General features: G+C 41.7%; 1 protein-coding gene across 3 annotated transcripts in view; it reads right to left on the bottom strand.

The window, feature by feature from the left end:
- The window catches only part of LOC139544427 (protein Hook homolog 3-like), a 94,104-nt gene that overhangs the window by 29,485 nt on the left and 52,261 nt on the right, over nucleotides 1-12,358 (bottom strand). For all 3 annotated transcript variants that reach the window (XR_011668870.1, XM_071351500.1, XM_071351499.1), the window contains 4 exons: nucleotides 9,719-9,859; nucleotides 9,230-9,317; nucleotides 7,228-7,262; nucleotides 7,031-7,113 (listed from right to left, as the gene is read on the bottom strand). Coding sequence is in view for 2 of the 3 variants with exons in the window: in XM_071351500.1 (XP_071207601.1) it covers nucleotides 7,031-7,113; nucleotides 7,228-7,262; nucleotides 9,230-9,317; nucleotides 9,719-9,859 (347 nt within the window). In the remaining variant the exon portion in view is untranslated. The remainder of the gene's footprint in view (nucleotides 1-7,030; nucleotides 7,114-7,227; nucleotides 7,263-9,229; nucleotides 9,318-9,718; nucleotides 9,860-12,358) is intronic.

Consider the following 12,358-nt stretch of genomic DNA (forward strand, 5'->3'; position numbering starts at 1 on the left):
ATAGTTTAGAGTTGTATTGGTCTTCTGCTATAGAGTTCTATTGGTCTTCTGATATAGAGTTCTATTGGTCTTCTACTAGAGAGTTCTATTGGTCTTCTACTACAGAGTTCTATTGGTCTTCTACTAGAGAGTTCTATTGGTCTTCTACTACAGAGATCTATTGGTCGTCTACTACAGAGTTCTATTGGTCTTCTGCTAGAGAGTTCTATTGGTCTTCTACTAGAGAGTTCTATTGGTCTTCTACTAGAGAGTTATATTGGTCTTCTACTACAGAGATCTATTGGTCGTCTACTAGAGAGTTCTATTGGTCTTCTACTAGAGAGTTCTATTGGTCTTCTACTAGAGAGTTCTATTGGTCTTCTACTACAGAGTTCTATTGGTCTTCTGCTACAGAGTTCTATTGGTCTTCTACTACAGAGTTCTATTGGTCTTCTGCTACAGAGTTCTATTGGTCTTCTACTACAGAGTTCTATTGGTCTTCTACTACAGAGTTCTATTGGTCTTCTACTAGAGAGTTCTATTGGTCTTCTACTAGAGAGTTCTATTGGTCTTCTACTAGAGAGTTCTATTGGTCTTCTACTATAGTTTAGAGTTCTATTGGTCTTCTACTATAGTTTAGAGTTCTATTGGTCTTCTACTATAGAGTACTATTGTTCTTCTGCTATAGTTTAGAGTTGTATTGGTCTTCTGCTATAGAGTACTATTGTTCTTCTGCTATAGTTTAGAGTTCTATTGGTCTTCTGCTATAGAGTTCTATTGGTCTTCTGATATAGAGTTCTATTGGTCTTCTGATATAGAGTTCTATTGGTCTTCTACTAGAGAGTTCTATTGGTCTTCTACTACAGAGTTCTATTGGTCTTCTACTAGAGAGTTCTATTGGTCTTCTACTACAGAGATCTATTGGTCGTCTACTACAGAGTTCTATTGGTCTTCTGCTAGAGAGTTCTATTGGTCTTCTACTAGAGAGTTCTATTGGTCTTCTACTAGAGAGTTATATTGGTCTTCTACTACAGAGATCTATTGGTCGTCTACTAGAGAGTTCTATTGGTCTTCTACTAGAGAGTTCTATTGGTCTTCTACTAGAGAGTTCTATTGGTCTTCTACTACAGAGTTCTATTGGTCTTCTGCTACAGAGTTCTATTGGTCTTCTACTACAGAGTTCTATTGGTCTTCTGCTACAGAGTTCTATTGGTCTTCTACTACAGAGTTCTATTGGTCTTCTACTACAGAGTTCTATTGGTCTTCTACTAGAGAGTTCTATTGGTCTTCTACTAGAGAGTTCTATTGGTCTTCTACTAGAGAGTTCTATTGGTCTTCTACTATAGTTTAGAGTTCTATTGGTCTTCTACTATAGTTTAGAGTTCTATTGGTCTTCTACTATAGAGTACTATTGTTCTTCTGCTATAGTTTAGAGTTGTATTGGTCTTCTGCTATAGAGTACTATTGTTCTTCTGCTATAGTTTAGAGTTCTATTGGTCTTCTGCTATAGAGTTCTATTGGTCTTCTGATATAGAGTTCTATTGGTCTTCTGCTATAGAGTTCTATTGGTCGTCTACTAGAGAGTTCTATTGGTCTTCTACTACAGAGTTCTATTGGTCTTCTACTACAGAGTTCTATTGGTCTTCTACTACAGAGTTCTATTGGTCTTCTACTACAGAGTTCTATTGGTCTTCTACTACAGAGTTCTATTGGTCTTCTACTAGAGAGTTCTATTGGTCTTCTACTAGAGAGTTCTATTGGTCTTCTACTAGAGAGTTCTATTGGTCTTCTACTAGAGAGTTCTATTGGTCTTCTACTAGAGAGTTCTATTGGTCTTCTACTATAGTTTAGAGTTGTATTGGTCTTCTGCTATAGAGTACTATTGTTCTTCTGCTATAGTTTAGAGTTGTATTGGTCTTCTGCTATAGAGTTCTATAGGTCTTCTGATATAGAGTTCTATTGGTCTTCTGCTATAGAGTTCTATTGGTCGTCTACTAGAGAGTTCTATTGGTCTTCTACTACAGAGTTCTATTGGTCTTCTACTACAGAGTTCTATTGGTCTTCTACTACAGAGTTCTATTGGTCTTCTACTACAGAGTTCTATTGGTCGTCTACTAGAGAGTTCTATTGGTCTTCTACTATAGTTTAGAGTTGTATTGGTCTTCTGCTATAGAGTACTATTGTTCTTCTGCTATAGTTTAGAGTTGTATTGGTCTTCTGCTATAGAGTTCTATTGGTCTTCTGATATAGAGTTCTATTGGTCTTCTGCTATAGAGTTCTATTGGTCGTCTACTAGAGAGTTCTATTGGTCTTCTACTACAGAGTTCTATTGGTCTTCTACTACAGAGTTCTATTGGTCTTCTACTACAGAGTTCTATTGGTCTTCTACTACAGAGTTCTATTGGTCTTCTACTACAGAGTTCTATTGGTCTTCTACTATAGTTTAGAGTTCTATTGGTCGTCTACTACAGAGTTCTATTGGTCGTCTACTATAGTTTAGAGTTCTATTGGTCGTCTACTATCGTTTAGAGTTCTATTGGTCTTCTACTATAGTTTAGAGTTCTATTGGTCGTCTACTACAGAGTTCTATTGGTCGTCTACTATAGTTTAGAGTTCTATTGGTCGTCTACTACAGAGTTCTATTGGTCGTCTACTATAGTTTAGAGTTCTATTGGTCGTCTACTACAGAGTTCTATTGGTCTTCTGCTAGAGAGTTCTATTGGTCTTCTACTAGAGAGTTCTATTGGTCTTCTACTAGAGAGTTCTATTGGTCTTCTACTACAGAGATCTATTGGTCGTCTACTAGAGAGTTCTATTGGTCTTCTACTAGAGAGTTCTATTGGTCTTCTACTAGAGAGTTCTATTGGTCTTCTACTACAGAGTTCTATTGGTCTTCTGCTACAGAGTTCTATTGGTCTTCTACTACAGAGTTCTATTGGTCTTCTGCTACAGAGTTCTATTGGTCTTCTACTACAGAGTTCTATTGGTCTTCTACTACAGAGTTCTATTGGTCTTCTACTAGAGAGTTCTATTGGTCTTCTACTAGAGAGTTCTATTGGTCTTCTACTAGAGAGTTCTATTGGTCTTCTACTACAGAGTTCTATTGGTCTTCTACTACAGAGTTCTATTGGTCTTCTACTACAGAGTTCTATTGGTCGTCTACTACAGAGTTCTATTGGTCTTCTACTACAGAGTTCTATTGGTCGCCTACTACAGAGTTCTATTGGTCGTCTACTACAGAGTTCTATTGGTCTTCTGCTACAGAGTTCTATTGGTCTTCTACTACAGAGTTCTATTGGTCTTCTGCTACAGAGTTATATTGGTCTTCTACTACAGAGTTCTATTGGTCGTCTACTATAGTTTAGAGTTCTATTGGTCTTCTACTAGAGAGTTCTATTGGTCTTCTACTACAGAGTTCTATTGGTCGTCTACTACAGAGTTCTATTGGTCGTCTACTAGAGAGTTCTATTGGTCTTCTACTATAGTTTAGAGTTCTATTGGTCTTCTACTATAGAGTACTATTGTTCTTCTGCTATAGTTTAGAGTTGTATTGGTCTTCTGCTATAGAGTACTATTGTTCTTCTGCTATAGTTTAGAGTTGTATTGGTCTTCTACTACAGAGTACTATTGGTCTTCTACTACAGAGTTCTATTGGTCTTCTACTATAGAGTTCTATTGGTCGTCTACTAGAGAGTTCTATTGGTCGTCTACTAGAGAGTTCTATTGGTCTTCTACTACAGAGTTCTATTGGTCTTCTACTACAGAGTTCTATTGGTCTTCTACTACAGAGTTCTATTGGTCTTCTACTAGAGAGTTCTATTGGTCTTCTACTAGAGAGTTCTATTGGTCTTCTACTACAGAGTTCTATTGGTCTTCTACTACAGAGTTCTATTGTTCTTCTGCTATAGTTTAGAGTTGTATTGGTCTTCTACTACAGAGTACTATTGGTCTTCTACTACAGAGTTCTATTGGTCTTCTACTATAGAGTTCTATTGGTCGTCTACTAGAGAGTTGTATTGGTCGTCTACTAGAGAGTTCTATTGGTCTTCTACTACAGAGTTCTATTGGTCTTCTACTACAGAGTTCTATTGGTCTTCTACTACAGAGTTCTATTGGTCTTCTACTATAGTTTAGAGTTCTATTGGTCTTCTACTATAGAGTACTATTGTTCTTCTGCTATAGTTTAGAGTTGTATTGGTCTTCTGCTATAGAGTACTATTGTTCTTCTGCTATAGTTTAGAGTTCTATTGGTCTTCTGCTATAGAGTTCTATTGGTCTTCTGATATAGAGTTCTATTGGTCTTCTGCTATAGAGTTCTATTGGTCGTCTACTAGAGAGTTCTATTGGTCTTCTACTACAGAGTTCTATTGGTCTTCTACTACAGAGTTCTATTGGTCTTCTACTACAGAGTTCTATTGGTCTTCTACTACAGAGTTCTATTGGTCTTCTACTACAGAGTTCTATTGGTCGTCTACTAGAGAGTTCTATTGGTCTTCTACTACAGAGTTCTATTGGTCTTCTACTACAGAGTTCTATTGGTCTTCTACTACAGAGTTCTATTGGTCTTCTACTACAGAGTTCTATTGGTCTTCTACTATAGTTTAGAGTTCTATTGGTCGTCTACTACAGAGTTCTATTGGTCGTCTACTATAGTTTAGAGTTCTATTGGTCGTCTACTATCGTTTAGCGTTCTATTGGTCTTCTACTATAGTTTAGAGTTCTATTGGTCGTCTACTACAGAGTTCTATTGGTCGTCTACTATAGTTTAGAGTTCTATTGGTCGTCTACTACAGAGTTCTATTGGTCGTCTACTATAGTTTAGAGTTCTATTGGTCTTCTACTACAGAGATCTATTGGTCGTCTACTACAGAGTTCTATTGGTCTTCAACTAGAGAGTTCTATTGGTCTTCTACTAGAGAGTTCTATTGGTCTTCTACTAGAGAGTTCTATTGGTCTTCTACTACAGAGATCTATTGGTCGTCTACTAGAGAGTTCTATTGGTCGTCTACTACAGAGATCTATTGGTCGTCTACTAGAGAGTTCTATTGGTCGTCTACTACAGAGATCTATTGGTCGTCTACTAGAGAGTTCTATTGGTCGTCTACTACAGAGTTCTATTGGTCTTCTACTAGAGAGTTCTATTGGTCTTCTACTAGAGAGTTCTATTGGTCTTCTGCTATAGAGTTCTATTGGTCTTCTACTACAGAGTTCTATTGGTCTTCTGCTAGAGAGTTCTATTGGTCTTCTGCTATAGAGTTCTATTGGTCTTCTACTAGAGAGTTCTATTGGTCTTCTACTACAGAGTTCTATTGGTCTTCTACTAGAGAGTTCTATTGGTCTTCTACTAGAGAGTTCTATTGGTCTTCTACTAGAGAGTTCTATTGGTCTTCTACTAGAGAGTTCTATTGGTCTTCTGCTATAGAGTTCTATTGGTCTTCTACTAAAGAGATCTATTGGTCGTCTACTACAGAGTTCTATTGGTCTTCTGCTATAGAGTTCTATTGGTCGTCTACTAGAGAGTTCTATTGGTCTTCTACTAGAGAGTTCTATTGGTCTTCTACTAGAGAGTTCTATTGGTCTTCTGCTATAGAGTTCTATTGGTCTTCTACTAGAGAGTTCTATTGGTCTTCTACTACAGAGTTCTATTGGTCTTCTGCTAGAGAGTTCTATTGGTCTTCTGCTAGAGAGTTCTATTGGTCTTCTGCTATAGAGTTCTATTGGTCTTCTACTAGAGAGTTCTATTGGTCTTCTACTACAGAGTTCTATTGGTCTTCTACTAGAGAGTTCTATTGGTCTTCTACTAGAGAGTTCTATTGGTCTTCTATTAGAGAGTTCTATTGGTCTTCTACTAGAGAGTTCTATTGGTCTTCTACTACAGAGTTCTATTGGTCTTCTACTAGAGAGATCTATTGGTCTTCTACTACAGAGTTCTATTGGTCTTCTACTAGAGAGTTCTATTGGTCTTCTACTAGAGAGTTCTATTGGTCTTCTACTAGAGAGTTCTATTGGTCTTCTACTAGAGAGTTCTATTGGTCTTCTACTACAGAGTTCTATTGGTCTTCTACTACAGAGTTCTATTGGTCTTCTACTACAGAGTTCTATTGGTCTTCTACTACAGAGTTCTATTGGTCTTCTACTACAGAGTTCTATTGGTCTTCTACTACAGAGTTCTATTGGGCGCCTACTAGAGAGTCCTATTGGTCTTCTACTACAGAGTTCTATTGGTCGTCTACTATAGAGTTCTATTGGTCTTCTACTACAGAGTTCTATTGGTCTTTTACTACAGAGTTCTATTGGTCTTTTACTACAGAGTTCTATTGGTCTTCTACTACAGAGTTCTATTGGTCTTCTACTACAGAGTTCTATTGGTCTTCTACTACAGAGTTCTATTGGTCGTCTACTACAGAGTTCTATTGGTCTTCTACTACAGAGTTCTATTGGTCTTCTACTACAGAGTTCTATTGGTCTTCTACTACAGAGTTCTATTGGTCTTCTACTACAGCGTTCTATTGGTCGTCTACTAGAGAGTTCTATTGGTCGTCTACTACAGAGTTCTATTGGTCGTCTACTAGAGAGTTCTATTGGTCTTCTACTACAGAGTTCTATTGGTCGTCTACTATAGAGTTCTATTGGTCTTCTACTACAGAGTTCTATTGGTCGTCTACTACAGAGTTCTATTGGTCTTCTACTACAGAGTTCTATTGGTCTTCTACTACAGAGTTCTATTGGTCTTCTACTACAGAGTTCTATTGGTCGTCTACTACAGAGTTCTATTGGTCTTCTACTACAGAGTTCTATTGGTCGTCTACTACAGAGTTCTATTGGTCTTCTACTACAGAGTTCTATTGGTCTTCTACTACAGAGTTCTATTGGTCTTCTACTACAGAGTTCTATTGGTCTTCTACTACAGAGTTCTATTGGTCTTCTACTACAGAGTTCTATTGGTCTTCTACTAGACAGTTCTACTGCTCTTCCACTATCGTTTATTATTATTATTATTATATATTTTAAATGAACAAGTTCAATGAGAAGTACTAAATTAATAACTTACAGCTAGCGGTGTACTTGGGCTCCAAGTCATCGATGTACGCACTCTTCTTCTGCAGCTCACCGTTCACTTCCCGTAACTTCTCCCTTTTAGAGACCACAACATCAGCAACAGACAGTCAGAAAACGGCACAATCGGTCTGACCAAACTTTCAAAATTCAAATCATTAACATTTCACAATAGTTCAAAACGTTACTTACACGTGAGCATCATTTCTCTTCTTCAGAATGATTGACTAAAAAAAATAAAAAATATAAAAATACAAAACATTGGTTGTAGTAATTTCATCAGAGGGCATTGTAAAGCAGTATTGACATTATGTAGGTCCTATGGATTGGTGAACGTTCCCTTTGGTGATTCCACATGTCGACACATTGTGATAAATCACATGTCATCACACTGGATGGCTTGGAATTAGGCTGCAACATATTTGACGTTACCCTTTTGATTTTCAGGTTTTGATTTACCGTGGAGAAAATGAAAGAGTACTGGACGTTATACTGTATTTTCCTTAAATAAAAAAATAAAAAACGCCATGAATGTACAGATTAAGCCGTTAAGATTGATTTCTCATGTGGTATGAGATAAGAGTGTTGCTAGGAAACAAAAGATTCTATAGGAGACTAGTAGCACCCTGATTTACAACGAGACCACCAGCATGTACTGTAGATTGAATAGGCACTTTCTTAAAGGGCTGTTGTTATCTACTTCCCCAGAGTCAGATGAACTCCTGGATAACATTGGCATGTCTCTGCGTGCAGTTTGAAAGAAGTTTCTGACTAGCGCTAGAGCAAATGCTAACTACCATTAGCGCAATGACTGGAAGTCTATGGGTATCTGCTAGCATGCTAGTAGATACCTATAGACTCTATGGGTATCTGCTAGCATGCTAGTAGATACCTATAGACTTCCAGTCATTGCGCTAACGCTAGTTAGCATTGGCTCACAAAAGTACCTCTAACTTCCTTCTTACTGGACACAGAGACATACAATGGTATCCACTAGTTCATCTGGGCTTCCCAGTGGCGCAGTGGTCTAAGGCATGTCAGTGCTAGAGGCGTCACTACAGACCCTGGTTCAATTCCAGGCTGTACCACAACCGGCCGTGATTGGGAATCCCATAGAGCGGTGCACAACTGGCTCAGCGTCTTCCGGGTTTAGGGTTTTGCCGGGGCAGGCCGTCATTGTAAAAAGTGATTTGTTCTTAACTGACTTTGCTAGTTAAGTAAAGGTTAAAGAAAAAACTAAAATCTGACTCTGGGGAAGTAAATAAAAAGTATCAATGCCAAAATCCTGAAGTATCCCTTTAAGCTCTAATATAACTATAATAGAATGAAACAATTACACATTGTCAGCGAGCAGCGAGGTAAGGCGTCTAAACTAGGATTGATCTCCAAGCTATACTTACAATCGCCTGAGTGGGGAAGCAGAATTAAAAGAGAAAACAGAGGTGATTTAAAGCAGGACAAACACACAGAGAAGATATGAGAGAGAGATAGGGGGGAGAGAGAAAGAGAGAGAGAGAGAGAGATAGGGGGGAGAGAGAAAGAGAGAGAGAGAGAGAGAGAGAGAGAGAGAGAGAGAGAGAGAGAGAGAGAGAGAAGCATTTCAGTTAGGTTAGTCATGCAGTGAGGAGAGAAAGACAGGACAACGGACGGACAACAGGCGGTTAAACATCGTCACAAACATATCCTTCCTCCTGACGATGTAATGGCCGGAGAGAGACCGGAGCCGCTATACACATGACCTGACCTTTAGCCTCCTAACAGGACAGGCTGGCAGGACAACCAACCAATGACTTCCCAACGCTACAACATGAGTAAGACAACAAACAGAAAACACACAACAACAACACACAAACACCACAGTGTTAGAATGTTAGTGAGAAACGACAACACGTCCAGGCAGAATATGAGTTGTTCTGACTTATGAGGACAATGAAACAGACTAGTATTAGAAGCGTGTTGTATTTATTTCGTCACGTCAGTAAAGGTCTTCTGGGCTTGTCAAATAGCCAGGTACGAGAATGACAATGACCCGACGTGACAACGACAACGAACACTCCTCACCGGGTTCTTAAAGTTAACAACCCCCATAGCAGGGGACAGGATGTCGTGGCTTCCGTCATTGGTTTAATAACCGCTCTGATAGTTCTAAGACCAGGGAGTTGATCTGATCTGAGATCAGTTTAGTGGTACTCACATCATCTGCTTTGGAGTCCTGTTCCTGAAGACTCCTCTGCAGCTCCTCCACCTGACTCTGACCCTCAATCAGTCTCTGGTTCACCAGTCTGGAACACACACACAGTCAACCATGTTTGTTTTTGTTTGTTTGTTTGTGTATGTGTTTGTGTGTTTGTTTAACTATACTTGGACCAGAAGTCCCCACAAGAATAGTAAACGAACAAACATTTGACCAAGTGGGGACATTTTGTTAGTCCTCACAAGGTCAAATGCTATTTCTAGGGGGTTTAGGGTTAAGGTTAGAATTAGGATCTAGGGTTAGTTTTAGGGTTAGGTTTAGGGTTAAGGTTTTCAGGTTAAAGTTAGGGTTATTGTTAAGATTAGGGGTTAGGGAAAATCGGATTTTGTTCTTCTATCCGCGTGGGGACTAATGGAATAGAAGAACAAGTGTGTGTGTGTGTGTGTGTGTGTGTGTGTGTGTGTGTGTGTGTAGCGTGTGTCTGTGCACCTGTTTTCTGTCTCCAGTTCATTCTTCCTGCTGTTAGCGTCCTCCAGCAGACTCTGCAGCAGAGCGATCTTGTCATTATCAGAACTCTCCTGGGCCAGCTTCAACATGTTGTTCTCATGTTGCAGTCTGATCAGCTTCTCTCTGGAACAAAACACATGGACGTATGAACATGTAGGGACGTGACTAAATCAGTTTTTCAGGTGAATGAATATGGTCCTAATGCTATTGTGTATGACTTACGTTAGCACGTCTCCCTTTCAGATGGTTAGGCACCCGTACTACCATTACCTCAATTCCACCTCGCAAAGTTACATGGATAGGCGTGGATATTTTACACAAAGACCGAACACACTCGCATCATTAGAGAAAAGAGCAGGTGAGCCGACGCGAGGGGAGAGAGAGGAGGGGAGAGAGAGAGGAGGGGAGAGAGAGAGGAGGGGACAGAGAGAGGAGGGGACAGAGAGAGGAGGGGAGAGAGAGGAGGGGAGAGAGAGAGGAGGGGAGAGAGAGAGGAGGGGAGAGAGAGGAGGGGAGAGAGAGAGGAGGGGAGAGAGAGAAGAGGGGAGAGAGAGAGGAGGGGAGAGAGAGGAGGGGAGAGAGAGAGGGGGAGAGAGAGAGGGGGAGAGAGAGAGGAGGGGAGAGAGAGAGGAGGGGAGAGAGAGGAGGGGACAGAGAGGAGGGGACAGAGAGGAGGGGACAGAGAGGAGGGGACAGAGAGGAGGGGACAGAGAGGAGGGGACAGAGAGGAGGGGACAGAGAGGAGGGGACAGAGAGGAGGGGACAGAGAGGAGGGGACAGAGAGGAGGGGAGAGAGAGAGGAGGGGACAGAGAGAGGAGGGGACAGAGAGAGGAGGGGAGAGAGAGGAGGGGACAGAGAGGAGGGGACAGAGAGGAGGGGACAGAGAGGAGGGGACAGAGAGGAGGGGACAGAGAGGAGGGGACAGAGAGGAGGGGACAGAGAGGAGGGGACAGAGAGGAGGGGAGAGAGAGGAGGGGACAGAGAGGAGGGGACAGAGAGGAGGGGAGAGAGAGGAGGGGACAGAGAGGAGGGGACAGAGAGGAGGGGACAGAGAGGAGGGGACAGAGAGAGGAGGGGACAGAGAGAGGAGGGGACAGAGAGGAGGGGACAGAGAGGAGGGGACAGAGAGGAGGGGACAGAGAGGAGGGGACAGAGAGGAGGGGACAGAGAGGAGGGGACAGAGAGGAGGGGACAGAGAGGAGGGGACAGAGAGGAGGGGACAGAGAGAGGAGGGGACAGAGAGGAGGGGACAGAGAGGAGGGGACAGAGAGGAGGGGACAGAGAGGAGGGGACAGAGAGGAGGGGACAGAGAGGAGGGGACAGAGAGGAGGGGACAGAGAGGAGGGGACAGAAAGAACAGTACGTATATGTCTTGGTAATCTGTATCTGGAAATGTCTTGTCTTACATACGTCGCTAATTTATCAAAGGAGCCTAAAGTTCACTTCTTCCTCCCTGATTTTATTTAGATTACACAACTTTCCCCAAACCTTTACAGCCTATTGTCTAGTTAGGAGATAACACGTCTAGTTAGGGCATAACGCGTCTAGTTAGGACATAACACGTCTAGTTAGGGCATAACGCATCTAGTTAGGGCATAACACGTCTAGTTAGGACATAACGCGTCTAGTTAGGACATAACACGTCTAGTGAGGACATAACACGTCTCGTTAGGGCATAACGCGTCTAGTGAGGACATAACACGTCTAGTGAGGACATAACGCGTCTAGTTAGGGCATAACGCGTCTAGTTAGGGCATAACGCGTCTAGTTAGGGCATAACGCGTCTAGTGAGGACATAACACGTCTAGTGAGGACATAACACGTCTAGTTAGGGCATAGCACGTCTAGTTAGGGCATAACGCGTCTAGTTAGGGCATAACGCGTCTAGTTAGGGCATAACGCGTCTAGTTAGGACATAACGCGTCTCGTTAGGACATAACGCGTCTCGTTAGGGCATAGCACGTCTCGTTAGGGCATAGCACGTCTCGTTAGGGCATAGCACGTCTAGTTAGGGCATAGCACGTCTAGTTAGGGCATAGCACGTCTCGTTAGGGCATAACACGTCTCGTTAGGGCATACCACGTCTAGTTAGGACATACCACGTCTAGTTAGGGCATAACGCGTCTAGTTAGGGCATAACGCGTCTAGTTAGGGCATAGCACGTCTAGTTAGGGCATAGCACGTCTAGTTAGGGCATAGCACGTCTAGTTAGGGCATAGCGCGTCTAGTTAGGGCATAACGCGTCTAGTTAGGGCATAACGCGTCTAGTTAGGGCATAACGCGTCTAGTTAGGGCATAACGCGTCTAGTTAGGGCATAACGCGTCTAGTTAGGGCATAACGCGTCTAGTTAGGGCGTAACGCGTCTAGTTGGGACATAACGCGTCTAGTTAGGACATAACGCGTCTAGTGAGGACATAACACGTCTAGTGAGGACATAACACGTCTAGTGAGGACATAACACGTCTAGTGAGGACATAACACGTCTAGTGAGGACATAACACGTCTAGTTGGGACATAACACGTCTAGTTGGGACATAACACGTCTAGTGAGGACATAACACGTCTAGTGAGGACATAACACGTCTAGTGAGGACATAACACGTCTAGTTGGGACATAACA

This window comes from Salvelinus alpinus, chromosome 18 (assembly GCF_045679555.1).
Source record: "Salvelinus alpinus chromosome 18, SLU_Salpinus.1, whole genome shotgun sequence".
In the NCBI taxonomy this organism is placed as follows: Eukaryota; Metazoa; Chordata; class Actinopteri; order Salmoniformes; family Salmonidae; genus Salvelinus; species Salvelinus alpinus.